The 26783-nt window shown below is 46.5% G+C and overlaps 2 protein-coding genes across 12 annotated transcripts in view; one reads left to right on the top strand and one right to left on the bottom strand.

Moving 5' to 3' along the window:
- The first annotated feature begins 1376 nt into the window (after nucleotides 1-1376).
- The window catches only part of LOC147454777 (myosin-11-like), a 167389-nt gene continuing 141982 nt past the window's right edge, over nucleotides 1377-26783 (top strand). For 2 of the 8 annotated variants that reach the window (XM_086516609.1, XM_086516613.1), the window contains exons 1-12: nucleotides 1377-2498; nucleotides 2572-2715; nucleotides 3308-3453; nucleotides 3534-3687; nucleotides 3816-3874; nucleotides 4666-4822; nucleotides 4900-5049; nucleotides 5142-5278; nucleotides 5400-5546; nucleotides 22626-22727; nucleotides 22847-22904; nucleotides 22994-23095. In XM_086516609.1, coding sequence (XP_086372735.1) covers nucleotides 2376-2498; nucleotides 2572-2715; nucleotides 3308-3453; nucleotides 3534-3687; nucleotides 3816-3874; nucleotides 4666-4822; nucleotides 4900-5049; nucleotides 5142-5278; nucleotides 5400-5546; nucleotides 22626-22727; nucleotides 22847-22904; nucleotides 22994-23095 — 1479 coding nt within the window. In that variant the 5' untranslated portion in view covers nucleotides 1377-2375. Of the gene's footprint in view, nucleotides 2499-2571; nucleotides 2716-3307; nucleotides 3454-3533; nucleotides 3688-3815; nucleotides 3875-4665; nucleotides 4823-4899; nucleotides 5050-5141; nucleotides 5279-5399; nucleotides 5547-22625; nucleotides 22728-22846; nucleotides 22905-22993; nucleotides 23096-26783 lie in introns of those variants that run through there. The other 6 variants (XM_086516608.1, XM_086516611.1, XM_086516610.1 and 3 more) reach the window with 6 other exon arrangements.
- LOC147454778 (uncharacterized) overlaps nucleotides 5596-26783 on the bottom strand; it is a 162973-nt gene continuing 141785 nt past the window's right edge. For 2 of the 4 annotated variants that reach the window (XR_015188684.1, XR_015188687.1), the window contains one exon: nucleotides 5605-5619. The gene's annotated coding sequence lies outside the window, so the exon portion shown is untranslated. Of the gene's footprint in view, nucleotides 5620-26783 lie in introns of all 4 variants that reach the window. The other 2 variants (XR_015188693.1, XR_015188696.1) reach the window with 2 other exon arrangements.

Here is a 26783-nt window from a genome sequence, read left to right as displayed (position 1 = left end):
GTGCGAATTTCACTTTGCTAGCCATTGATGTGAGCGAGGAAGACATTCTCCTCTCTAGGTCTTTGTCAAAGAGAGAGAGAGAGAGAGAGAGAGAGAGAGAGAGAGAGAGAGAGGAAACAAAATTTTGCTGGACAATATTCTGATTTATAGACACATGAAATGCCAAGGATAAAACTCTAATATGCACTTTATAAAGGAATAAAGAGAGAAATCATTAGAGAGAGAGAGAGAGAGAGAGAGAGAGAGAGAGAGAGAGAACAATTAGTTAGAAACAAGGATGATCCAATGATGATCATACTAAACAAAATCATATTGTTTTGTTTGGTAAATGCAAATAATTGGGGATGTGGATTGACATGATGGTTTTAAAAATGATGATGATTGAGATTGACACTTGTTATGAGTAAGACACCCATGTGGTGGTTGTGTGGTATAAAAAATACCTTGAAACTTGAACTTTGAAGTCTTTATAGTTCAGCTTTTGGATAAGTGATTCCTTAGTTAAAGCTCCAAGTTGAAGTACTAAGTAGTTCCCTATTGCAATGCTTATATTGAAAAGTTAAGGAAACAAACATATTTCCTTTTGTACTACGTTGTCGCATTAATCTATACAAGGAAAAGGTAGTTGTGCCTTGATTATGAGCAATTTAAAACATAATCAACAAATTTCACCCCTTTTTAGAGAAGGTAAAAGAGATGGCGACTCAAGAAGAGCAACTGGATTGCAAGGTGAAAAAAGACCACCTCAAAACCTTTTTGAAAGGGCTTAGGGACAATAGTATTAGGACGTTTGCTAGGTTTACCCATGACTAGGAGTTCCAATGTGGAGTGGAGTGTGTGGAGTGTGTCAGTGTGAATAGACAATGTAGTATTAGGACGTTTGCTAGGTTTACCCATGACTAGGAGTTCCAATGTGGAGTGGATTGTGTCAGTGTGAATAGACAATGTAACGATTAGTGGTGGATTCAAGCTTGATAGAGCTGTTTTGTGGTGTCCACACAAAGAACAAGGGTGCTTGTAAAAGACGATGTAATTGCCTCTCGATGTTTGCTTCAACCTTGATTGTTCTATTAGAGGAAGAGTCACCGATAAAAGGAGGATCGCTAGATAAGCGAGCGCCATGCGCTATTTGGAATAAGCACCTCTTGTGAAATTGGCCAGGCTCCTTAATGTATGATGTGGGTTTTCTATTTGGAGGAAACAAATTTTTCCCAAGAGATGGTGCTTGAAAGTTTTGGTCGCTGGTGGCCCCCTTGTTGGGAATGTGAGAGATTGTGAAAAGGTACACTCCGCTTTAAAGGAGCGGGAAGGAGCAGCACGTGGTGTGTTTTGTAAAAGTTTGAATGAGCGGAAGCTTTTTGGGAAGCTTTTGAAAAATGGCGAGCTGCAAAGCATCAGAAGTTCAGAACTACGTGCACTTACGAGTTCCTCCCAAGCAGTAGCACGGCCCAAGGCTGCCATCTTCATACTGTGCAAATGCTATGTTCCGTTGAAGAAGCGGGACGCCACTTTATGGGGCCTTTTACGCACGTTCTTGCAGTTGGGTAGAGCAGGAGGAGCAGGTTCATGGACTGCTGAACTAGGTAAACCTGGTGCATGTTGAGCGGAGGAGCTTCAGGTTGGAGCTTTTTCTTTTAGTACCTCCTTGCTATAACTTGCCAAATTCAGCTAACCCTCTGGCGGAACCGGCACAGAATGCCTCATGCATGCAGCCTCTCTCTCAAAATGCCTTACATGCAGCCTCTCTCGCTACGCTTGTTAAAAATCAAGAGCAGTTACTAGTACAGGCAGTGAATGCAGGTTATGTTCAACTGCCTGCACTTGCTTCTCTACAGACAAGCTGCATCAACTCGATGAGGTGATACAGCTTCCCACTATATAATGCCCTCCCAAAACAAGCTGCTCTTCCAGCTGTGACGACTTTGAGCGAGACCTTTTGACTTATCATCTCGCCCAAGACGGCTGTGTTCGGCATGTTTTAGGACAAGCACTAAAAAGTATCCTTATTTTGTTTTGATGGAAGAATTGGCAGCCAAAGATTGCTTCTTTGCAACAATACCCAGACAAGCTTTTTGAAAACCAAAGTAACATTTGCTTCCCTGTTTCCTCCCCCCGCCCCCCACTCCCCCCTCCCAAAAAAAAAGGACTAGCCAATCCTCAGTGCAGGCAAAAGTGTTAGGCTTCTCAGAGACTAGGCTTTTGCCCAATGGGATTTGACTTCACAATTAGCCCTACCAAATGTGATTCTGGTGAAAGATTTAATCTTTGAGGGGTGCTTATGATAAGCTGCCCGTCTTTCAACTTCACCATTGTGCAGGTTCTTTGCAAGACTTTATCGCAATTTGAAAAGAAAACATTTTCTTTGGCCTTGCAATATGAATCTGGCTGCTGGATCCAAAATTTGGGTTGAAGATAGCGAACAGGCATGGGTGCAAGCAGAGGTGGTAGAAGCGGACAGTACAACAGTAATCGCAAGATTAGAGAAAGAAAAAAGACTGGTACATTCATGCAAAAGTCTTTCAACCCTTGCCTTTACTGTACCGTTTCTGATATGAAGCTGACTTAATATAGGTGGTCTCTACTGTATCCAAAGTCCATCCAAGAGAGGTGGATATTTTACCCGGAGGTGTTGATGACATGATTAAATTAGCTTATCTGCACGAACCAGGGGTGGTGTATAATCTTGAAAATCGTTACGAACTGAGTAACATCTATGTAAGTATTGTCTTTGCTTTCGAATCTCTTATTGCTTTTAGGCCTATTTTCTTCTCTTTTGTATTTTGGTGTTGAAGGCTTTTCCCAATTATCGCTGGTTCACTCAAGGAGATGGGATGCAAATTCAGATGAGGAATTTGTTAGTTGGTATATTACTGACCTATATACAAGGTCTCTAGGGACTAAAGTTAGAGGGCAAGCTAGCAACAGTAGTGTCTAGTTAGAGGTGATAGAGGCAATGCCCTAGGGATCATTGGTGTCTTCAATAGGAGAAACGCGCTGCTTTAGAGCCTTTACCAAGGAGCAAATGGGTGAGATCAAGTGGCTACCTATCAGTGTACGCCAGGACCAGAAATTATACAAGGAAATTAGATATCTGAAAGTTTAATCAAGTGAGACCAATTTTGAAGGCTAGTGTGCTTTTGATGTGCTCAACTAATGGCCTCAAATGGCATATAATGCTTGCGACACAAATAACATTGCACACTAAAATCAGGTGGGAGAAAAAAGCGTGCACTTTTCTCTTTAGAGTTTTTCCTTTGTGTTTGAGTAATGTTACATGCATAAAATGCCTGATTCATCTCTTCTGCAGACATATACAGGAAATATTCTTATTGCAGTCAACCCATTCAAGAAGCTTCCCCATCTTTATGATTCACATATGATGGAGCAGTATCGAGGGGCTGGTCTAGGTGAGCTGAATCCACATGTCTTTGCAATCGCTGACACCTCATACAGGTGAATCCATTTCCTTAGTCCAGAAAGTAATGTCTCTGTTGACTCTAGAGGAGAATTAATGCAGTCATGTGAATTGGCAGAGCCATGATCAACGAGGGTCAAAATCAGGCAATTCTGGTAAGTGGTGAAAGTGGGGCAGGAAAGACCGAAACCACAAAACTAATCATGCAATATCTAGCTTATGTGGGTGGGAGAGCTTCAAACAGAAGATCAGTTGAACAACAAGTTCTGGAGGTCAGTACCAATTCTTCTTCATTAGCGGACATCTAAATGTGAAGAGCAAACTTAGCTTTACTCCATGCACCTATGTTTCTTTTGGATGTTGCTCAGTGCTTTGTATGTATGTGCTCTTGCAAAACCAGTCAAATCCACTTCTTGAAGCGTTTGGGAATGCAAAAACGGTGCGAAATGACAATTCTAGGTGAATTTGAGCTTTTGTACCTCTTTATTAAATGCAGTATTGTACACACTGATTCTCTCTGCACAAGACTGATATATGCTTGCTTTTCTGTAGAAAGGTAGAACAAAGCACTCATTTAGCAGCAAGGAACTTCCACATAATAAACATTGTGTAAATAAGTAGTAAACAACATTTGACTCTTTAGCCTGAGCTTAAAAGTCCTCCTTGGTACTGGACAGTGGATACATGCCATGGGAGAGGGAGCATTTTAGCGCAACATAAGTAACATGAGACCTAGGAGTGGAGTACCTTACACTTAAAGAAGAATAGTCTGGTTGTAGTTAGATGCACCGAAAGTTCCTGGTTCATGTAACTCGATCACTCTCAGATCGAGTACAGGAATCTACAAGCCTTATTTTGCCCAAAACTCCTTGGCAATAACCAGATTCTTCTTTATCAGTCTAACAGGTTAAAAAGTTCCATGAAGGCTGTCACGTGATAAATGGCCAAGCTTTTCATGACTTCTCGTCAAAATGAAGATGTTTTTGCACAAAAAATTGCAATTTCTTATGAAGAGCTTGAGACATTTAACTGCCTACACTATGTATGCCAAGCCTGTACTATGGTGGATTGTCATTTAGCTTTGATAGACAAAATTGATAGTTTAGACTTGTTAGGAGAAAAAGGAGATTCTAAGACCATACATTTGACAAGTTTTATCAGGCAATGCCGATGGATTGCTGGATGACTTTTCTGTTTTGGTCTACAATCCAATTTATCGATTTCTATATTCTCATGCATATTCTCTTCAGTCGTTTTGGTAAATTTGTAGAGATTCAGTTCAACAGTATGGGAAGGATATCGGGAGCTGCCATAAGGACATATCTTCTTGAAAGATCTAGAGTTGTAAACATCACAAAACCAGAGAGGAACTATCATTGCTTCTATCAACTTTGCGCTTCATCAGAGGTAGACATATCAATATTCGTAAGTTTTTCTCCATTAACTGTTTGCCATGTATCACTAATCAAAGTGGGAGCATACAGGATGCAGTCAAGTACAAGCTCACAGATTCAAAAGATTTCTATTATCTAAATCAAAGCAATTGTTTCACACTATCTGGTGTTGACGAAAGCAAAGAGTATATCAGAACACGAAGAGCCATGGATATTGTTGGAATAAGTTCTACAGAGCAGGCAAGTCATTTTGTTTTCATTGTACAAACAGGAGGATAATTCATATTGGTGCAAGCACCCCTTAGAAATCGTACAATGTACTCCTTGCCCAGGATGCTATTTTTAGGACACTGGCAGCAATTCTGCATCTGGGAAATGTGGAGTTTATCTCTGGGAAGGAGCATGATTCCTCCGTTGTCAAGGACGAGACATCTTTGGTCCATTTACAAGTTGCTGCAGAGTTGCTAATGTGCGATATTTACAGCCCTTTATTTTCTTCAGTACAAATGCCAACCCTGGTTCTTTTGGGTAACTTCCTTTTGATGATGTCCCTAACGTGTACTCTGTTGAGAATCCCTTCATTTTTTTAGGTGTGACTCCAATACTTTGATGAAAGCATTATGTACACGGGTTATATTGACTGGAGGAGAGAGCATCACAAAAATGCTAGATCCTGAATCTGCCTTGATCAATAGAGATACCCTTGCAAAAACAATTTATACTCATTTGTTTGACTGGTAAGAATCATTCTCTTCACTCGAACTCATACTGAAAACTCGATTTTTCATTACTTCTTTTCCCCGCCTCCAACTGAGAGAGAAATGAAATGATATATCAACGTCTTCAAAAGGCCAAAATGACCTACGAGACCAAGCTGTTACAACATAGTGAATGATACCATGTCCGGAATCAAAAAGAACTGAAACAAAAAAATACAACTACTACAAGCTGGGACTGTATGGATGTGCCAGCTAATACAAAGGGTGCCCAGTACAATGTGTAGTACAAGGGGGGGGGGGGGGGGGGGGGGGGGGGGGAAGGAAGATATGGTAAAGATCCATCCTCATCTGCACTATGGACGTCGAAAAAGTATGGCTTGAATCCTCTGCTGTAGTCACACACACACAGAGAGAGAGAGAGAGAGAGAGAGAGAGAGAGAGAGAGAGAGAGAGAGAGAGAGAGAGAGAGAGATGAAATGAAATGAAATGCTATATAAAGTTTTAACGTCTTCAAAAGGCCAAAGTGACCTATGAGACCAGAAAGTTACAATGTGGTGGATCTGATACAAAGTCAGAGTAACAAGATGACAAAATGACAAAATAAAATACTATGGAATCCTAGACTGTTGAGTGTGGACTAAGCCGCTAAAACAGCTAGCTGGGATAACTAGATCACAGGAGATCCAGCATCGGTCGCTGGCGGATCTCATCAATCTCCTCCATGGTGAGTAGTCTGACTGGGCGTCGTGCATGTCAAGCCAAAGTGACCCGGATCCTCTGTTGCAGCCTCTGTCGATGTTGTGTAGTCCTCCGCAGTCGTGGGTGTCTGGATCTCCCCAGCTCAGTCGCTCGGTTGATCAATATGCCTCTAGTGTAAAGCGACGAGCTCTGCTGTGGTAGTAACTCGTCCGCGTGTCCAGCGGCAGCCCTGAAGAAGTCTGTGATCTGTCTCTGAGATTGGCTAGTCTTTCCTCTCATCAAGCTCTCTCCGTGTCTGCGTAGCTCGAGCAAAAACAAACCCAGGCATCTTTGATCCTCATACCGCATGACTCTAGAGAATGGTCCAAAGCCCTCTCTGAACAAGCAATGGAAGCGGCCTCGTATCTCGTAGTAGACGGGGCAGTGGCATGTGTAGTGCAACTCTGTCTCAGGCTCGATGTCACACAGGGGGCATGTCCTGGCCTCTGTTGGTATTCCGCTGTATCTCCCAGTCTCGATCCGTAGCTGGTGTGAAGATGTGCGTTTCTGGCCAATAGCGCATCGTATCCCATGAGACAGGTGAGTGTCCATGTATCTGGGCCTCGTCACAAAACCATCCTCCGTAAGCTTGAGGAGATGCTCTCTGTAGAAAGCCATCTTCGTGCCTAGCTCCTGTACTGGCTGTACCCATGTCCTCTTGGTGTCTAGCTGAGTCAAGTCCTAGCGAATGAGCCTGGTGATCTCGGATTGTGTAAGAGTCAGAGAGGGCGCATCCAGTGAGTACTCGGAAAGGAGGCAATCTGTCTATGCTGAACCCATGTTCCTGAAACCATGACGTCATCTCCCCATACCAGCATGCTGTATCTCCCTGCACGGCTAACTGTCGAGAGGACTCAAGTGCAAGGCGTGCATATCTGTCTCTGGGAAGTTCCCACATGCGGTGTATGAAGGAGACAGATCTGGTGAGCGCCTCAACCACCAGTGGGGAGGCAGCTAGCTCTGTCGTATAATAGCACGTGGTACTGAAGTCTTGGCCTTAATGAGCCGCGAGATCATAGAGACCAGAGGCTTCTCCATGTCCCCCCATCCATCACTGCGGCCTGTCCTCCCGTGATGGTCGAGTGAAGGTCCCCAAATCTCAGCTCCATAGAGCAATACATAGGCCACCAAAGTGTCAAAGAGCCAGAGCTTCGTCCGAGGCTCCTGAAACTGAACCTGTGAACACATCCTTTCCAATTTACCCAATGCTGCATGGGCTCTGGTCAATCTAGTCTCTGCTGCCCTCCTCAATGAAAATGCTGGGCTACTGAAAACCACTCCAAGGGGTGGTATTAAAAACCATGACCTTGGTTTTACCAAGGTTGACGGACAAACCACTTTCTTGGGCAAACCTATGCAAAGCATCCAGGTGACGTTGCATCCCCTCCGGAGAGTCAGAAATCAAAAAACAATATCATCAGCATATAACAATAGTGGAATCCATGTCCCCGCTAGCTGTGCACCTCTATCACCATCTCTCTCAATGTAGTCAGAAACCTCATCTACATACATACCAAATAGAGTAGGAGAGAGCGGGCAGCCCTACTTCACCCCAATAGTGGAGTAAACCGGTGTGGATAGACCCTCTGGGGTGCGTACATGCCCCACTACTGCCCTGTATAATGCCATGACCCCCCAAATGAGCTCTGTGGGTACTCCCATCTGTTGTCTCGCTTTGGGCACTGTGTCAAATGCTCTACGGAAATCCACAAAGCTGCAATAGATCCGTCTCCCACGCGATCTGCCCTACTGAATGATGGCTCTGAGTGTCAAGATATGGTCAAGAGTAGAAAAACCCCTCCTGAAACCTGCCTGCCCGGTTGCGTGCATCCCCTCTCTCTCTGCCCATCTACTCAACTGCTGCTCAAGAATAGATGCGTACAACCGTGCCAATGTGTGTCCAATCATGATAGTGCGATAGTTCCCAGGCTCCATAGGGTCTCCCGACTTGAAGATAGGTACAATAGTAGATAGGCTCCAGGTATCAGGCAAGCCCTCACACATGGCACGGTTAAACATAACTGCTAGAAGCTCTGCTAGTAGATCTCTGGCATGCATGAAATGCTTAGCCACTAAGCCATCATGATCATATGCTCTCCCAGTCTTCATCCTGTCAATGGCCTTCCTCACCATCTCAGCGGTGAAAAAACCACATGTGTGCGGGCATGGATCGGGGGGGTTGGGAAGGGGGGGTTGCTCAGGAATTGTGTACAAAGATGATGCATACTGGCTCCAGGCCTCTGTAGAAGTGATGGCAGGGGGGGGGGGGGGAGTGCTCATGAAAGAGCCTCCACGCCTCACGTGAGTCTTGACTCAAAGATAGCTGTTATAGATCCTGCTCTAGGCGAGCCAAAAATGCCCTCTTCTTCCGCCGCACTAGGCGTCGGAAGTCAATCTGTGACTGCCTATGAGTGATGTTCCCCAAAAGCACCTCCCTCTAAAGTCTAGCTCTAGTGCCCCGGCATTCCTCATCATACCAACTGTTATGGGGCATGCTCCCTGAACGGCGTCTCTGCTCAGGCTGAGTGTGTGGGTATGCCTCTGCTGCTGCATCATGTAGTGTCTGTGTCAGTATAATAGTAAGCTCCTCCAGAGGTCGCCCTGGCTCCTCCGTGCACAGGCGTTTGTAGATCCCATCTATGTATACAGGGTCCGTCTCCCACGTGAAGGTGTAGCGAGTAGGGGCTGCTGCCCGTAGCTTGTGTGCTACACTAAACTGAAAAGAAATGGTCAGCGATACAAGAGCATGATCCACTGCCACACCAACAGGTCTGGGTCCAACCATGAGGTCCTGGATACAGAGATGAGGCTTGGTTGTGCCATGAGATAGTCCACTATGCTGGCTCCATGTTTGTGTGGGAAGCATGTGAAGCCTCCCGAAGCAGGAAACCTATGTATGCCATTCAAGATGGCAAGTCCATGTGCGGTGCCCATGTCTATCAGGTGTCGTCCATATTCAGTATATTCCGCATCGTGTGATAGTCTGGACAGGCCCGTCTCTACAACATCTAGCTCTCTCAGCATCTCCTCTGAAGTATCATAAAACACTGTCTGGTGATGGGCAGTCCTAGCATTGAAGTCCCCTAGAATGATAATGTCACCATCTCTAAAGAACTCCCATATGTCATCATCCAAAATAGAAAAGGGGGACTATCCTCTGGGTGATGCATAGACCGACGTACTCGGGGGAAAGTAGCAAATAGCAATGTAGAGATATCTGCCTGTCTCTGCTTTCAATCTCACCCACATGTACCTAGCCTGCTCATCCCTGCGGGCTATATGTATCAATGGCTGCAAATCCTCTCTAAATAACACTGCCACCCCCCCCCTGAGCCCTTCCTCTGTGCTATGAGCGTGTCTCCTGTCTATAAGCTGTCTCCCATCTATATCCATTGATGTGAGGCATGGATTGCCCAGGGGCCTGGTGTGTCTCAGAGTAAAAGATGATGTCTCTTCCAGTAAAGCTATCCTCAAAAGCACCCACATCAAGACGCATGGATCCATTACAATTCCAGGCCGCCACTTTGAGTGTGGTCGCATAAGTCTCGCACCGTCATGTGGAGCATCGCTCAAGTATTACTACTCTTCCATCTCGGTAAAAGGCAATCTTGCCTTTCCCCCTTGCCGCTCTAATCTCCGGCATTACTTCCTGCATATGAGCGATCTGCGAGAGTAAGATCATCCCCGAGAAAAATGCCCGTCTCTTTAAGAGTTGGCCTTTTCTTCAAGAAGGACTTCTTCGCTTCCATGGAGGGAAAACGGAGGATGAGTGCCCTTTCTTTTGAGGTTTCCCCACTGCTTCCATTTTTCTTTATGTTGCCCACTCTCCAGGCTCTTGTGTGCGTCGGCTCATGAACCCCCATCAAGGCCATGAGTTCTTTTACCTCTTCGTCCACATTGCCTTTGTCTTTAAGACCGCAAATTCTCACATGTAAAGCGCGCACACGTCTTCTTTGCTCCTCCTCTAGTGTCTGATTAATGATAGTGGGTGTGGATGTGGACGTTATCTCCTTGCCTTTTCCTTTCTTGGCCACCTCGATCCATTTCTCGGCTTCATCCGCCCTCTGCTGAGTTTTTGTAAGAACATACACCCAAGAAGTCGTCATCTCTTTGTGTTGCTCTTCTCCCTCTTTGATGGCCCGTACTTGCTCCTTGATAGTGTTGATTTCTTCGATTACTGAGGGTTGCAATTCGCCCTCTTCTAGTGTGTTGCTTGATCGTGCTTCGGCGAGATCTTTTTTGAGTGACGCAATCTCTTCGTCCTGAGTCGTCACTCGGTCTTCTAGTGCATTTATCTTGCTTTCTTGGATCAGGACGCGTCCTTCGAGCATATTTATTGTGCCCAATAGATTGCGGTTCATCTTGGTAATAGTCTCTGTCATTTCCTCTTTCCTAGGGGGTCGGCTTTATCGCTCAGCTTCCTCATGCTTAATCACTGTCCGAAAAAGAGCCACTAAGCGCACATATGCATCCACACTGTGCATACATTGTCTCCCGCATCAAGCATACATCCGCATCAAGCATTCCACGGCGGGTAAAGATACAACCACATCCCACTGCTGGCGTCAACCTTAAAGCCAAAAGCCAAAATAATGGAGGGGCCTTGCGTCCAGTGTCATGTCTAACGCTGTCCTGCATACACCACAAATCCGAACCTGTCCAAGCTGTCCCACACAACCAAAACAGCCCTGGGTCTGCTCCTTTTCTAGCACCTGTAGTAGGAGAATTTGCCTTTTTGCTTTTCGGTGGGCAGTGCTTTCCGCAGGGAGAATTGAAGCAAAGCAAAAATTAAACCAGAGCAAGCAAATTGATTAATTAATTAATTAATTTGTGTTTTAGTCACGGTGGAGGCCACGGGTGATGGGAAGAGGGCGAGGGTGGGTTCAAGGTTCAAGGGCAAGGGGCTAGGAGATAAAGCTAGGGCGAGGAGATAAAGCTAGGGCGAGGAGATAGGGGGATGACGGGGGCGAGGGCGAGGAGAAAGGGGAATGGGCGAGGGGCGAGGGCTAGGGAGGAGGGGCGAGGGGCGGGTGCTAGGGGCGAGGGGCGGGCGCTAGGGGCGAGGGCGAGGGGCAAGGGCTAGGGATGAGCGGGGAGGGGCGGGTGCAAGGCGAGGGGCGGGTGCTAGGGGGGGGCGCTAGGGGCGAGGGGCGAGGGCTAGGGACGAGCGGCAAGGGGCAGGTGCAGGGCGAGGGGCGAGCGGGGGGCGAGGGGCGAGGGGTGGGTGCTGCAGGGCGAGGGCTAGGGACGAGCGGCGAGGGGCAGGAGAGAGAGAGAGAGAGAGAGAGAGAGAGAGAGAGAGAGAGAGAGAGAGAGAGAGAGAGAGAGAGAGAGATGAAATGAAATGATATATTAATGTCTACAAAAGGCCAAAATGACCTCTGAGACCAAACTGATTACAATGGTGAGTCTAGTACCAAGTCCGAGTACAAACAAAGAAAACTATTGTAGCAGGCTACAATGCCACTTTCACAGGACACACAGTTAGTACAGTTGGTCTAGGCTGGTTCACGCTGGACAGACTCTCTGGGCTGGGCAGTGACATGTGGCAGCACAGATACAGACTGGTCTAGTGGACATCGTGGCCAGGTCACCACCCCCACTCAGTCTGGAGATAGACTTAGATGGCTGACATTTATGAGCCGTTGGTGGCTCTTTATGGTGGTACATCTGAGTAGTAGCAGTTGGGTCAGGATCATCATCTTCTAGCTTTATGGTCCAGCGTCGTCGTTAGGAGTAGCGAGTTTTTACACATAGACTGCTTCACCATCCCTGCACATCTGAGCCTCGACACCCCATTGTACCTGTGAGTCCTGGGCTGGAGCTGAGTGTGCTGCCACGCCAGATTCTGTATTAGTTCTTTGAGATAGTTGAGTCATATGTTGTGGTCTGCTGTTGTGTCTCTGTGAGCTCAGTTGTTGTCTATTTGTTCCTTTGTTTTCAGTTTGTTTTGAGTGAGATTGTCACATACATTGCACTGAGGAGCACCCACTGTAGAGAGCACGACACACTATCCGCGCTAGAAGTGCTCTCATTTTGGCGACCACGATGGGATCTCAACTGAAGTCTTACTCTGTTGAGAATACAAACAGTGAAGCTAGTGGTTTTTACCTAGCTTCGCCTACCTTGCCTTGCACTGTGTGGTCTGCTGGTCTGGTCTCCTCATGCCCTGGTCCAACTGGTGTAGTCCTCTCTTGCCCTAGTCCTCTCTCGCCTTGGTCCAACCAACCCTCGTCCCTGGTCTAGTCCTCCTCGTCCTTGGTCCTAGCACTTACTTGGTCTAGTAGAGTCTAGACCTGTCTTCAGCCGATTAAAGGTTTTCTTGCCCAAAAGCTTGGTTGGATTGGTGGTTGCTGCACGACACATACAAGGCGGTCAGTCAAGCGTCAAAGCGCACTACTGAGTCCTCTGAAATACTACAACAGAAGACGACCCTTGGTACCTAGTAGAAGTCCAACAACCTTATCACCCATACCTCCACATACGACATCACCCCTCTACAGGAGTTCACCCCCCTTCACCATCAGCCCTATCAGCCCCTGTGCCAGCTTCTTTGACCAGAACAAAGCTCTTCTTTGTGTCTAGCTTCCTCAAGACGGGATACAACCAAAAGGATGTTGCTTTCAAGTTTTATGAATTCCCTGCTCATGATAGTTTTCTTGCTCATGGTACATCCTCATGCTCTCCATCAACTGACGTGCTCGGTAGCATCTCAACTTTCAGCCGTGGACTATGGAATTCGTCTGCAATGGAATACGAACTCTTCCGGCCATACTTTGCATTGGAGATTGATATCTGCTATCTGCCACCCCCTCACATCCTCTTGCCCCCATCGACCCGCTATCCCCTACACCCTACCCTCCCCCTCACACCCCCTCGTCCCGCTACCCACTTACCCTCGCCCCTAGTCACTTGCTCTCGCTCCTACCCACTTTCCCCTCGCCCTTCACACCCCCTACCCACCCCTCGCCCTTGATCACTTCCACCTCGCCCCTCATACCCCCTACCCACCCCTCGCCCCTACCCCCTACTCACCCCTCCCCCCTACCCACCCCCTCCCTTGCCCTCGCCCCTACCCACTTCCCCCTCGTCCCTACCCACCCCCTCCCTACCCCTCGCCCCTAACCAGCCCCCCCTCGCCCCTACCCACCCCCTTCCACCAGTCGCCCCTATCTAGACCCCCTCGCCCCTACCCTTTCCCCTCTCGCCCCTATCTAGCCCTCCCCTCCCCTCTCAGCCTCAGCCAGTTTTCCCCCACCCCACATTTCAGCCCATTAGCATGTGGCTCTCAAGCATTCACCTGGTGGCCATCCTCTTGCTATGAAGGCTTTTTGTTTTGCCATCATGATAGAGCTTAACCCTATTTGCGGTGTTACTCGGGCTTATGGTCATCCCTCTTTTCGAGTAGAGTGCTGTTGCAAAAAGTGTGGCAAGGTTCATTTGCAACTGCAAGCATGGACCAGGTCATTTTCCTCTCACTATGGTTATGGAGGATAAAGATGTGCTGGAATCAAACTGAGCTTATCTCTTTGCGGTAGAGCCTCATTCTCTTTTGCCAATTGGGATTCTTGGACTATGCAATCATACATATTGGGTTCCTGCCTATTTAAAGGCTTAAGGCGATTGTAAGCAGTGCAGTGTTTTTAACTCCACTTTTGAGGTATGTAAGGTCATGGGCCTAGCACCTGCTTCAGGAAAGATGTACGGATGTAGTACCTACTGGTTTTCTTTCATAGTTTTTTCAATATTCCTCTCACCGAGACAGTGAGCGGTCTTGTGGCGAGCAACTTGTAGCAGGCTACAGTGTCACTTTCATAGGACACACAGTTAGTATAGTTGGTCTAGGCTGGTTCACATTGGACGGACTCTCTGGGCTGGGCAGTGACACGTGGCGGTAGAGATGGTCTAGTGGACATCGTGGCCAGGTCACCACCTCCACTCAGTCTGGAGATAGACTTAGATGGCTGACATTTATGAGCTGTTGGTGGCTCTTCATGGTGGTACATGTGAGTAGTAGCAATTGCGTTAGGATCATCATCTTCTAGCTCTATGGTCCAGCGTCGTCGCTAGGAGTAGCGAGTCTATACACACAGACTGCTTCACCATCCCTGCACATCTGAGCCTCGACACCCCATTGTACCTGCGAGTCCTGGGCTGGAGCTGAATGTGCTGCCACGCCAGATTCTGTCTCAGTTCTTTGAGATAGTCGAGTCATATGTTGTGGTCTGCTGTTGTGTCTCTGTGAGCTCAGTTGTTGTCTATTTGTTCCTTTGTTTTCAGTCTATTTTGAGTGAGATCGTCACGTACATTGCACTCAAGAGCACCCACTGTAGAGAGCACGACACACTATCCGCGCTACGACACACTATCCGCGCTACAACTACAAACTAGAAACTGAGATAGGAGTGCTACCGACTCCTATGGGTGGCTGGTAAGCTGAGCAATGCTATAATGCCGCAAAGGTACAAAGTGGGGATAAGTGTCACCATGATACTATATAGCAGTAGCATGAAGTCTATCCTGATCGACACTAAGGGTGTCGTGCTAGAATCCTGTGGATCCTCTGCCGCAATCTCCATCGGTGTTGTGTGGCTCCCCTCCTTAGTCGCGGTCGTCTCGATCTCCCCAACTCTATAGCTCGGTCAATGAGAGTACCACTGGTGTGTATGGGTGGGCCGAGCTCTGTGGTGGTGGTGGCCCCTTTGCCTCTGTGGTACTCGGACTGAAGAAATCTGAGATGCGTCTCTGGGACTGTCTCTGTCTATGCCCTCTCAATAGAGTCTCTATGTCTCTGTGTCTCAAGTAGAAATAATCCGAGACACCTCTAATCCTCATATCTCATGACTCTATCTAACGAGTCAAAGCGTCCCCATATCTCATAGTAGACTGTGCAGTGACATATGAAGTGAAACTCTGTCTCTGGCTCTGCATCGCATAACTGACATATCCTACTGTCTGTTGGTATGCCTCTGAATCTACCTGTCTCAATCCCAAGCTGGTGTGAAGATGTGCGTATCTGGCCTATGGCACATCGTAACCCATGAGATATATGTGTGTCCATGTATCTGGTCCGTGTGACAAATCCGTCTGTCGTGAGTAGGAGAAGATGCTCTCTATAGAAAGCCCTCTTTGTACCCAACTCCCGTGATGGCTCTATCCATGTCCTCCTGGTATCAAGCTGGATAAGATCCTGCCGAATGAGTCTAGTAATCTTCATCCGTGTAAGAGCCAAAGATGGTGCATCAAGAGAATACTGGAAAGGGGGCAGCCTGTCCATGTTGAAACCATGCCTCTGAAACCATGGGTTCATCTGTGCATACCAACATGATGTATCTCCTTGTAATGCCAACTGTCTGGATGACTCAAGAGCAAGCCTAGCATATCTGTCCTTGCTGGTGTCCCATAAGCTGTGTACAAATGATACTGATCTGGTAAGTGCCTCAATCTCGATAGGTGGGGCAGCAAGCTCTGCTCGTATGATGTCATGGGGAACTGAGGCCGTGGCTCTAATCAGCCTAGAAATCATAGATACCAAGGGCCTCTCCATATTACTCCATCCAACACTGTCAACAGATGGTCCCCAAACCTGAACCCCGTAGTGCATAACTGAAGCGACCAAAGTGTCGAAGAGCCAGAGCTTTGTTCGAGGTTCCTGGAACTGAACCTGCGAACAAATCCTCTCTAAACCGCCTAGGGCTGCATAAGCACGAGTCAATCTAGTGTCTGCTTCCACTTTCAGTGTGAATCTCGGTCCACTAAAGACCACCCCAAGATATGTGTATGCATCAGTGTACTCCATATTGTCCTGACCATATGTGAATGTAGGTGCTGATCTCGTGACCCACTGTGGTGTGGTGTTAAATACCATGGCCTTGGTGTTACCAAGGTTGACAGACAATCCACTAACCCCTGCAAAAGTATGCAATGCGTCCAAATGTCTCTGCATACCCTCTGGTGAGTCTGATATCAACACGATATCGTTAGCATACAATAAAAGAGGGATCCATGCCCTTGCAAGCTGAGCACCTCTATCTCCTCCTCTGTCAATATAATCAGAGACCTCATCAACATACATACCAAATAAAGTAAAGGACAATGGGCATCCTTGTTTCACTCTGATAGTGGAGTGAACTATGTCAGATATCCCCTCTGGGTGTGTACATGACCCATCGCTGAACTGTACAATGCCATAATCCCCTTAATCAGCTCTGTGGGTACCCCCAATTCCATAAGTCGGCACATCAATCTGGCCCTCGGTACTGTGTCAAAAGCTTTGCGGAAGTCCACAAAGCTGCAATATATCCGTCTACCATGTGTTCGACCCTCCTCAATGATAGCTCTGAGTGTAAAGACATGATCCATTGTGGAGAAACCCCTCCTGAAACCAGCCTGTCCAGGTGCCCGTATGCCCATCGTCTCTGCCCAACTGCTCAGCCTATGCTCAAGGATGGATGTATACAACTGTGCCAATGTGTGTCCTACCGTGATAGTACGGCAATTCCTCGTCACTGTGGGTCTCTTGTCTTGAAGATAGGTACAATAGTAGACAATCTCCAAGACTCAGAAAAGCCCTCACACATGACACGGTTGAACAACCTTGCAAGCATCTCTGCCAACAAGTCCCCAACATGTATAATGTGCTCTGCTACCAAACTCTCATGATCCTGTGCCCGTCTGGTCTTCATCCTGTCAATGGCCTCCTTAACCATCTCAGTGGTAAAGAAGGTGCTCGTAGTCGGACATGGTTGTGGTGGATCTGGTAGTGGTGGCTGTCCAGGTACAATGTATAATGATGCTGCATACTGCCCCCATATCTCCGTAGATGTAATCACTGGTGGGGGAGACTGCTCATGGAATAGATGCCAAGCCTCTCTTGAATCTCTACTAAGGAAGAGCTGATATAAATCCTGCTTCATTTGGACCAAGAAAGCTCACTTCTTTTGTCGTACTAGTCGTCATGTAGCAATACGAGACTGTCTATAGGTGACCACTCCCAATGCAAGCTCCCGTTGGATCTCAGCTCTCCTTTGTCGACACTCCTCATCATACCAGCTGTTCTGAGGCATGTGCCCAGAATGACGTCTTTGACCAGGCTGAGTGTGTGGCTATGCCTCTGTCGCTGCCCCATGTAATGTCACTGTCAGCATAGATGTGATCTCCTCCACCGTGTATAGTGGCTCTCATGTGCATAAAAGTCTACGTATCTCCTCTGCATAGACTGAGTTTGTCTCTGGTGTAAAAGTATAGCGTGGATGTCTACCACCCCGTGAGGCTTGAGATATATTGTACTCAAAGGAAACCGATAATGTCAAAAGTGCATGATCTTCTGCTATGCCAACAAGCCTGGGCCCCACTGTAAAATCCTAAATGTGAGAGATAAAGCTCGGATGTGTCAGAACATAGTCTACAGTACTGGCCCCATGTCTATGTGGAAAACAAGGAAAACCTGTAGATGATGGGAAGATCGGTAAGCCATTTAGTATGGCTAAACTGTGAGTAGTCGTCATCTCCCTGAGGTATCTCCCATACTCTGTATGCTCTCTGTCGTATGAGTATCTCTCAATCCCCATCTCCTCTGGCTCTAGCTCTCTTAGCATCTCCTCTGAGGTGTCATAGAAAACCGTTTGTGAGCTGCCTGTACGGGCATTGAAATCCCCCAATAGTATGATGTCTCCATCCCTGAAGAACTCCCTAATATCATCACCAAGTACAGAGTAAGGAGACTGTCCTCTGGGTGAAGCGTATACTGAAGTGCTTGGAGGAAAATAGCATATGGCGATGTACAAGAAACGTTCAGTGTCTGCCCTCAGCCTCACCCACATGTAATTGGCCTGATCATCTCTCCGAACTATGTGCGCACACACACACACACACACACACACACACACACACACACACAGAGAGAGAGAGAGAGAGAGAGAGAGAGAGAGAGAGAGAGAGAGAGAGAGAAATGAAATGCTACATTAACGTCTTCAAAAGGCCAAAATGACCTATGAGACCAAAAAGTTACAATTGGTGAATTTGATACCATGTCTGAGTACGGAAATTACAGAGTTACAAAGAACTAAATCTAAAACACTAAGGAGAAAGGAAATGGGGGGGGGGGGGGGGGGGGGGTTTGTGGGTTCAGATGAAATCTCTCATCGGTCGCTGTCGGATCTCATCGACCTCTTCCATGGTTAGTACTTTGGTTGGGCGTCTTGCATGTCGAGCTAGAGTGATCTGTATCTTTTGTTGCAGCCTTCGTCGGTAGCGGGAGACCCCCCGAGGTCGTGGACGTCTAAAACTGCCAAGCTTCGTGGCTCGATCAAGCAGTGTACCTCTAGTATGAGTAGGCTCTGAGATCTGCTGTAATGACTGCTCGTTGGCTCTTCTTTGTCTGGTGTAAAGAAATCTGTGATTCGTCTCTGAGACTGTCTTTCCTCTGATGTCCTCAGCAAGCTCTCCCTAAGTCTGCGCAGCTCTAGCAGAGAGAGAGAGAGAGAGAGAGAGAGAGAGAGAGAGAGAGAGAGAGAGAGAGAGAGAGAGAGAGAGAGAGAGGGAGAGAGAGATGAAATGAAATGATATATTAACGTCTACAAAAGGCCAAAATGACCTATGAGACCAAACTGATTACAATGGTGATTCTAGTACCAAGTCTGTGTACAAACAAAGAAAACTACAAACTAGAAACTGAAATAGGAGTGCTACCGACTCCTATGGGTGGCTGGTAAGCTGAGCAATGGTTTAATGCCACAAAGGTACAAAGTGGTTATAAGTGTAACCAGGATACAATATAGCAGTAGCATGAAGCCTATTCTCATCGACACTCTGGGTGTCGTGCTAGAATCTTGTGGATCCTCTGCCACAATCTCCGTCGTCTCGATCTCCCCAACTCTATAGCTCGGTCAATGAGAGTACCGCTGGTGTGTGTATGGGTGGGAACCGAGCTCTGTGGTGGTGGTGGCCCCTCTGCCTCTGTGGTACTCGGACTGAAGAAATTTGAGATGCGTCTCTGTGACTGTCTCTGTCTATGCACTCTCAATAGTGAGTCTCTATGTCTCTGTATCTCAAGTAGAAATAATCCGAGACATCTTTCATCCTGATATTTCATGACTCTATCTAACGAGTCAAAACCATCTCTGAATAAACAGTGAAAGCGTCCCTGAATCTCATAGTAGACTGTGCAATGACATATGAAGTGAAACTCTGTCTCTGGCTTTGCATGGCATAACTGACATATCCTCTTGTCTGCTGGTATGCCTTTGTATCTACCTGTTTCAATCCCAAGCTGGTGTGAAGACGTGCGTATCTGGCCTATGGCACATCGTAACCCATGAGATAGATGTGTGTCCATGTAGTTGGGCCGTGTGACAAATCCGTCTGTCGTGAGTTGGAGAAGATGCTCTCTATTTACCATGTGCTCAACCCTCCTCAATGATAGCTCTGAGTGTGAAGACATGATCTAGTGTTGAGAAACCCCTCCTGAAACCAGCCCGTCCAGGTGCTCGTATGCCCATAATCTCTGCCCAATTGCTCAGCCTATGCTCAAGGATGGATGCATACAACCGTGCCAATGTGTGTCCTACCATGATAGTAAGGTAATTCCCCGGCACTGCGGGGTCTCCTGTCTTTAAGATAGGTACAATAGTAGACAATCTCCAAGACTCAGGAAAGCCCTCGCACATGACACGGTTGAACAACCGTGCAAGCATCTCTGCCAACAAGTCCCCAGCATGTATAATGTGCTCTGCTACCAAACCCTCATGAATGGCCTCCTTTACCATCTCAGTGGTAAAGAAGGTGCTCGTAGCTAGACATGGCTGTGGTGGATCTGGTAGTGGTGGCTGTCCAGGTACAGTGTATAATGATGTTGCATACTGCCCCCATGTCTCCGTAGAAGAAATCATTGGTGGGGGAGATTGCTAATGGAATAGACGCCAAGCCTCTCCTGAATCTCTACTAAGGAAGAGCTGATATAAATCCTGCTTCATCTGGACCAAGAAAGCTCACTTCTTTTGTCGTACTAGTCGTCATGTAGCAATACGAGACTGTCTATAGGTGACCACTCCCAATGCAAGCTCCCGTTGGATCTCAGCTCTCCTTTGTCGACACTCCTCATCATACCAGCTGTTCTGAGGCATGTGCCCAGAATGACGTCTTTGACCAGGCTGAGTGTGTGGGTATGCCTCTGTCGCTGCCCCAAGCCGTCTTCCCTTTTCTCTTGCGGCCCTAATCTCTGGCATGACTTCCTTCATGTGGGCAAGTTGTGAAAGGGTGAGATCGTCACCAAGGAAGATACCAGTCTTTTTGAGAGTGGGCCTCCTCAAAAATTCTTTCTTCTCCTCAATAGAGAGGAAGCGCAGTATGAGAGCTCTTCCTCTCGATGTTTCCCCCGTGCCTCCACTTTTCTTACCAACTCTCCATGCTCTTGTGTGTGTTGCTTTTTGCATCCCCATTAGTACCATGAGCTCCTGTACTTCCTCATCAATTTTGTCCCTATCGTTGAGGCCAATAACCCTCACATGCAAGGCCCTCATACGTCTTCGTTATTCCTCCTCAAGTGTCATGTTGATGATGGTGGGAGTGGGGATTGATACCTCCTTGCCTTTGCCGTTCTTTGAGACCAAAATCCACTTCTTTGCTTCCTCCACCTTCTTATGGGTTTTGTTAATCATATCTGTCCATGAAGACGTTTTTGCTTCCTGTTGTTTCTCCTCTTCCTTAATGGCTTGCATTTGCTCTTTGATTACCTTAAGTTCTTCTATCATTGAGGGTTGGATTTCTCCCTCTTCTAGTCCACCATTGGCCTTTGCCTTAGCTAGGTCTCTCTTGAGGGCTGAAATCTGATTCTTGAGGTCTTCAATTTCGGCCCGATGCTCCATTTTCTCCACAGTTCGAAGCTCGGGCTCGCTGATTTTCCACTGAAGAAAGACTGCCTTCTCCATCTTCCACTCTTTCATCTCTCTCTTGTAAGCCTTCATCTCCGTTTCCATGCTTGCTAACCTCTTGTTGGTAGTCATAAAAGTTGATTTCTTCATTGTTGGTGATGCCATTGCATGCAAACCACTCAAGTGGGCGGGGCTAGAGCTCTCCGGAAGTGCTCGGTTTGCGCTCATGACCTCCATCATAAGACGGCCACACTAAACACAGCTGAGAGACCAGGCGGCAATGGAACACCTACACCCGATGCGGTTAAATACACAACCACCCCCACTGCGGGCGCTCTACCAGACCAGCCAAAGATCTAGAGGCTCAGCCCCTTGCTGTTATGCTCACGTAGCCTGCACCTGTCAATAATACCAAATGGCAAGCTGCCTCCGCAGATGGAAAGTCTCGCTGCCTGTGCTACAATGACAGCACGTGGCCCCTTGCTGGGTCAGCCTGCGACGAGCAGTATACAGTCTGTCCGAGCTCCTTGGAGCTCCCTGCGAATATCTGATCTGCTGCCCCCTTTCTGTGTTCACGTAGAGGTATTGAACCACAGCCCAATACGGGCGCCAATGAAAACAGGGAACATATTCCTGGATGTCCTCTTGCTTTCACTTTAGTATCTGCCTGGAAAGAGGTTACGATTCATCTATCATGAATGCTAAAGCCATTTGCCTTTGAAGGAGCGACTGTTTCTTTGGTGCTGTTTGCTTGGAGTGCTCCCAATCGGCACTTTTCTTAGGGATGTCATATTCTCCCTTCTTCTTGTGTCCGTTGCTCAACTTCTGAAGAGAATGTCTGCCACTTGTTGTGGGATTGCTGCATTACTAGAGATCTCCTCCGCCGTGTATCAGCCTGTATGCGGGATTGTCTTCCATAAAAGGTTCTGGGCATTTTGGCATTTTCTCACCGACACTACAACGTTTTGCGGTTTTCTTTATGTGGGTCAGATACTGGGCCTATTGGACCCTGTGGCGTCAACGTAATGCTTACATGTTCCATCGTACTCATGCTTTGAGTTGTCTCACTTGCATCAAGCTTACTCTTACATACGGCAAGTTTGCCTTTGAAATTTTCAATCAAAGCATCTCATTCCTTACGCACTTTTCCATTTTTGATTTTGACGATTCAAACATAGCAAGTTTTTCATTCAATATCTTTTGCACCACAGATTCCATTACACTCTCCTTTGCTCTCAAAGAGAGAGATGGAATGAAACGAAACGAAATGCTAATTTACGCCTGCAAAAGGATTAAGAGTTACATCATTGCATAAGATTCAAATGTCCTATACAGAGAATACAAAAGACGGTAAAATGTAAAGGTCTTTCATGATAACATTGGAAAATTAGAAGGCATTTTTTTGCATTCAAGGAAAAGCTTTGGTATCCATGTGTCCACTATGGCATTCCTATGATTGACACCTTGTTCTTCTCCATTTGTCTTTTAGGTTGGTTGAAAAAATCAATATTTCTATTGGCCAGGATAAAACATCAAGGGGTCAAATTGGAGTGCTGGATATTTATGGTTTTGAAAGTTTTCAGACTAATAGGTGAGATATTTTTTGTGTTATTCACCGAAATACTGCTTGAGGATTTACTCTACGCCATGTAAATTTCATAAACAAACTGACCAGAATTTTAGTATATTTTTCACATGAATATCGTCTAGCTTTGAGCAATTCTGCATAAATTTTGCAAACGAGAAGCTTCAACAACATTTTAATGAGGTAATGTTAAACAAGATCAGTTTGTAAAAGAAACATATTTAGTAAAGAGAATTCTATAATTGATACATTTTTGGAATTTATTTTTGCAGCATGTTTTGAAGATGGAACAAGAAGAATACACCAATGAAGCTATTGACTGGAGCTACATTGATTACATAGATAACCAAGATGTACTTGATCTTATTGAGAAGGTAAAATCTGTGATTGATTCCCTCAAACTAGTTAAAATGCTTTAGGTCACGCCTATCTCTTTCTCAAGCTGCACCATGAGGAGCTACAGAGTTCCAATTTGTCTGTTCAAAGGATAGTTATGCTGGGTGCATGCGGATCATGATCCTATATAGGGTTATATGTCTACCTGTGACTATACAATTAAGGCATTAAGCTTCCGACAGGCTACCACTTTTTGAAAGAGGATGTTATACACTTATAAGATAATGGCCTCATAGATAGTGTCGTGGCGCTTTGTTGGCATGGTGTGAAAGACTAGATCTGAATGTATTTTGGGGTTTTGAGAACCTTATGATTTATGCTGGGAATTTGTTATGACATCAAATTGTTGGAATGTATGCTAAATGTGGATTTTGGGGCCATTAAATGTGTTTTTGGTATTTGTGGCCGGGATTCTTGAGAGTTGGCAAAGTGCAGATTTATGAGCTGAATTTGTAGTGCTTGAAGTGCTCTCCAAGCCTGATTTATGCCTCGTTGATCGGCGTCCGGATGGGGAAGTTATGAGCACTTAAAAATTTTCTGGGGGTGGAGTGTACAGTTTATGGACCAGCCTCAGGATGCGTGCTGGGTGGTTGGTTGGTTTCACTCACCAGGGTTTTGATTGATAGTCTCTGTTACGAGCTATGTGATGTGCTTTACAATGCTCAAATCGGATTTCATTTGTCCAAGTTATGGCTTTGCGAATGTTCTGATTGACTGCAGATTGAATTCATAGTGCGGAAATTTTACCGAATACCGAGCCAATTTTGTGTTTCCGGAATGCTTGGTGAGTCAAGAATCTGATCGGGCTTTACAGTGCTTGAATCGGGCTCAAATCGGCCAAGTTTTACCCAGTTTAATTATTACATGCATGGGATTTGCGGTTTTCGAGCTTCAGTGAATGAGGTAACTGGAAAGCGAGGAGGGATGGATGCACCCATTTGCGGGCCAAAGCTGGAGTTTGGAATGTTGATGAAAATTTCGGGGACTCGTGAGAAGTTTTAGAGCTCTAATTGAGCACTAGATGAGGTCAAACATTCGATTCTTAGAGTCACTTTTGCAAGTTTAGGGGCCTTGGTAGATCACAAAAAGGGGGCTTCACTCCCATGCTGCCACGTGGTGGGGAGGAAAGAACTCACATACAAAACAAGGCCCTGGGGGGTCAAGGTATATATAGTTTTGCATTATCAACCAAGAGGGGAGGAAGAGAGCCCTCATGAGTGAGGCTATGGAGGTCCGCTTGTGGGCGTTGCGTGAGGTGGCGCTATGTGGGCGTTTCTGGCCATCGATGGATGGCCCTACTGGCGCTATGACTGTTATATGCAAGGGGGGCGCTCCCACCTTGTGAATCCCAATGGGTCAATATTTTTATTGAAGGCACTGTTCTCCTCCCTAAGGGGATAATCACTGTGCGGGGGGGGGGGGGGGGGGGACATGTGTGTGATGTGTGAGACTTTGCATGCAAACGGTTGGTTGGGAGGGAAAATTTGCCAAAAGAAGTGGAGGAGAACATTTTTTTGGGGACTATAATTTATTGAGGAAAGAAAAGAAACAGGAGAGGACTGAGTTTGGTGTTGTTTTTGGGGCAATTTTTGGAGCAGGTTTGGGGAAGAGGTGAAGAGCCAAGCAAGAGGACGAAGAGGGATCTTCTTCATCGTTGTTTTCTTTATCATCTTCTTTGCTTCTGGAGGCTCTTGAGAGCGAGCTTGACGAGAGCTTCGAGAAGGGAGCAAGCTTGGCATTCGAGGAGCGAGCAAAGGAAGAGGAGGAAGATATTTATTCTTCTTTTTCTTGCTGTATTCAACAAACAAGGGAATAGAAGTGAATTGCATCATTAGGAACAAGCAGGAAGAAGAGAAGCAGGAAGGAGATTTTGCTCAACTTTTCTTGCTTTTCTCTCTATCTTGGGGGCTCAAGGTCTTTTTCATTGACATCTTGTGATTGACAGGTAAAAATGCTACCTAGTGTGGGATTTCTGCTTGGCAAGTGGATTGCTTCTAAGGTAGTTTAGCCTACCGATTGTATCGGGTTTGGGATTTCTGGGTTGGGAAATTTCAAATCAAGGGTGCACATTCTAGTGGCATGTGCCGCCGAAATTGTATCAGGGTTAATAATGATCATAATTGGAAGCTTATGTTGTTGCTTGCCAGCCTAAAATTTGTGTCGATTCTTGTTTCTTGCTGTTACTAATCATAGTCTATTCACTAAATGTTTGTCATCTCCTACAATTAACCTCTAATCACATTTAAATTTTGTTATTAGCTGTTGATTACCTCTAGCTGCACCCTATACGCTTAGTTCTAGTTTTACAGCTATTCTCTATCCACAGCTAGACGCCCCATGCCTACCCGGTCTCCCTTTGAACTTAACGAATTTTGACAAATTTGGTGAACCCAAAGTGGAATCGACCAGGGTGTACGCAATCATCCCTATCTATGGGCCAAGATGATGGGATGTAGCAACTACTGCAACAATTTGCTGCGTTGATGCACCAACAACATCTACATCATATGCAGCTGATGAACCAAAGTACTGTTAGAGCAATGGAAGCCTGAATTCGTGAAGCAAGGCAAGTAGTTATAGATAAATTAGGGCGGTTTGAAGGCTACGATGTGTCGGAGTTTTGGAAGTGTATTGTAGCAGGCTACAGTGTCACTTTCACAGGACACACAGTCAGCACAGTTGGTCTTTGGTCTGGTCTGGTTCACACTGGACGGACTCGCTGGGCAGTGACACGTGGTAGGGATACGGTGGTCTAGTGGGCATCGTGGCTAGGTCACCACCGCCACTCAGTGCAGATAGACTTAGATGCTGAAATTTATGAGCCGTTGGTGGCTCTTTATGGTTGTACATATGAGTAGTAGCAGTTGGGTCATCACTTATCTTTTTCACGTCGTCGTCTAGAGTAGCGAGTCTATACACACAGCACGTCTGCACCATCCCTGCACATCTGAGACTCGACACCCCCATTGTACCCTTGAGTTCTGGGCTAGAGCTGAGTGTGTTGCCTCGCCAGAGTCTGTATCGGTTCTTTGAGATAGTCGAGTCCATATGTTCGGGTCTGTTGCTTTGTCTCTGTGTTGATCAGTTGTTATCTATTGTTTCCTTTGTTTTCATTGTGTTTGAGTGAGATGTCACACACATTGCACTGAGGAGCACCCATTGTAGAGAGCTCGACACACTATCCACGCTACAGGTGCTCTCATTTTTGGCACGCCCGATGGGACCTCAACTGAAGTCTCACTCTCTGTTGAGGTGCAAATTGAGAAATCGAGGAGCTAGCTGTGTTTTACGTAGCCTCGCCTACTTCGCGTTGCCCAGTTTAGCCTGTTGGTCTGGTCTAATTTTCACCTTAGACAGCTTATTCTAGCTGACCTAGTCTCTCGCCCTTTGGTCTGGTCCTCTCTTGCCCTCGTCCAACCAGATCCTCGTCCCTGGTCTAGCCCTTCCTCGTCCTTGGTCCGGCCAGGTGGTCTAGTCATTGCCCCGGTCCTGGACCAAGTGGTCTAGTCACTTGCCTTGGTCTAGAGAGTACAGACCTGTGTCCATTCAGCCAATTAAAGGTCTTCTTGCCCAAAGTTTGGTTGGGTTTGTGGTCACTGCATGACACATACAAGGCGGTCATTTGAGCATCAAAGCGCACTATTGAGTCCTCTGAAGTACTACAAC

Source organism: Adiantum capillus-veneris, chromosome 7 (genome assembly GCF_014529385.1).
Source record: "Adiantum capillus-veneris isolate H3 chromosome 7, ASM1452938v2, whole genome shotgun sequence".
Classification (NCBI taxonomy): Eukaryota; Viridiplantae; Streptophyta; class Polypodiopsida; order Polypodiales; family Pteridaceae; genus Adiantum; species Adiantum capillus-veneris.
The sequence above is the reverse complement of the archived record's forward strand: the minus strand, read 5'-3'. Positions and strand labels throughout refer to the sequence as shown.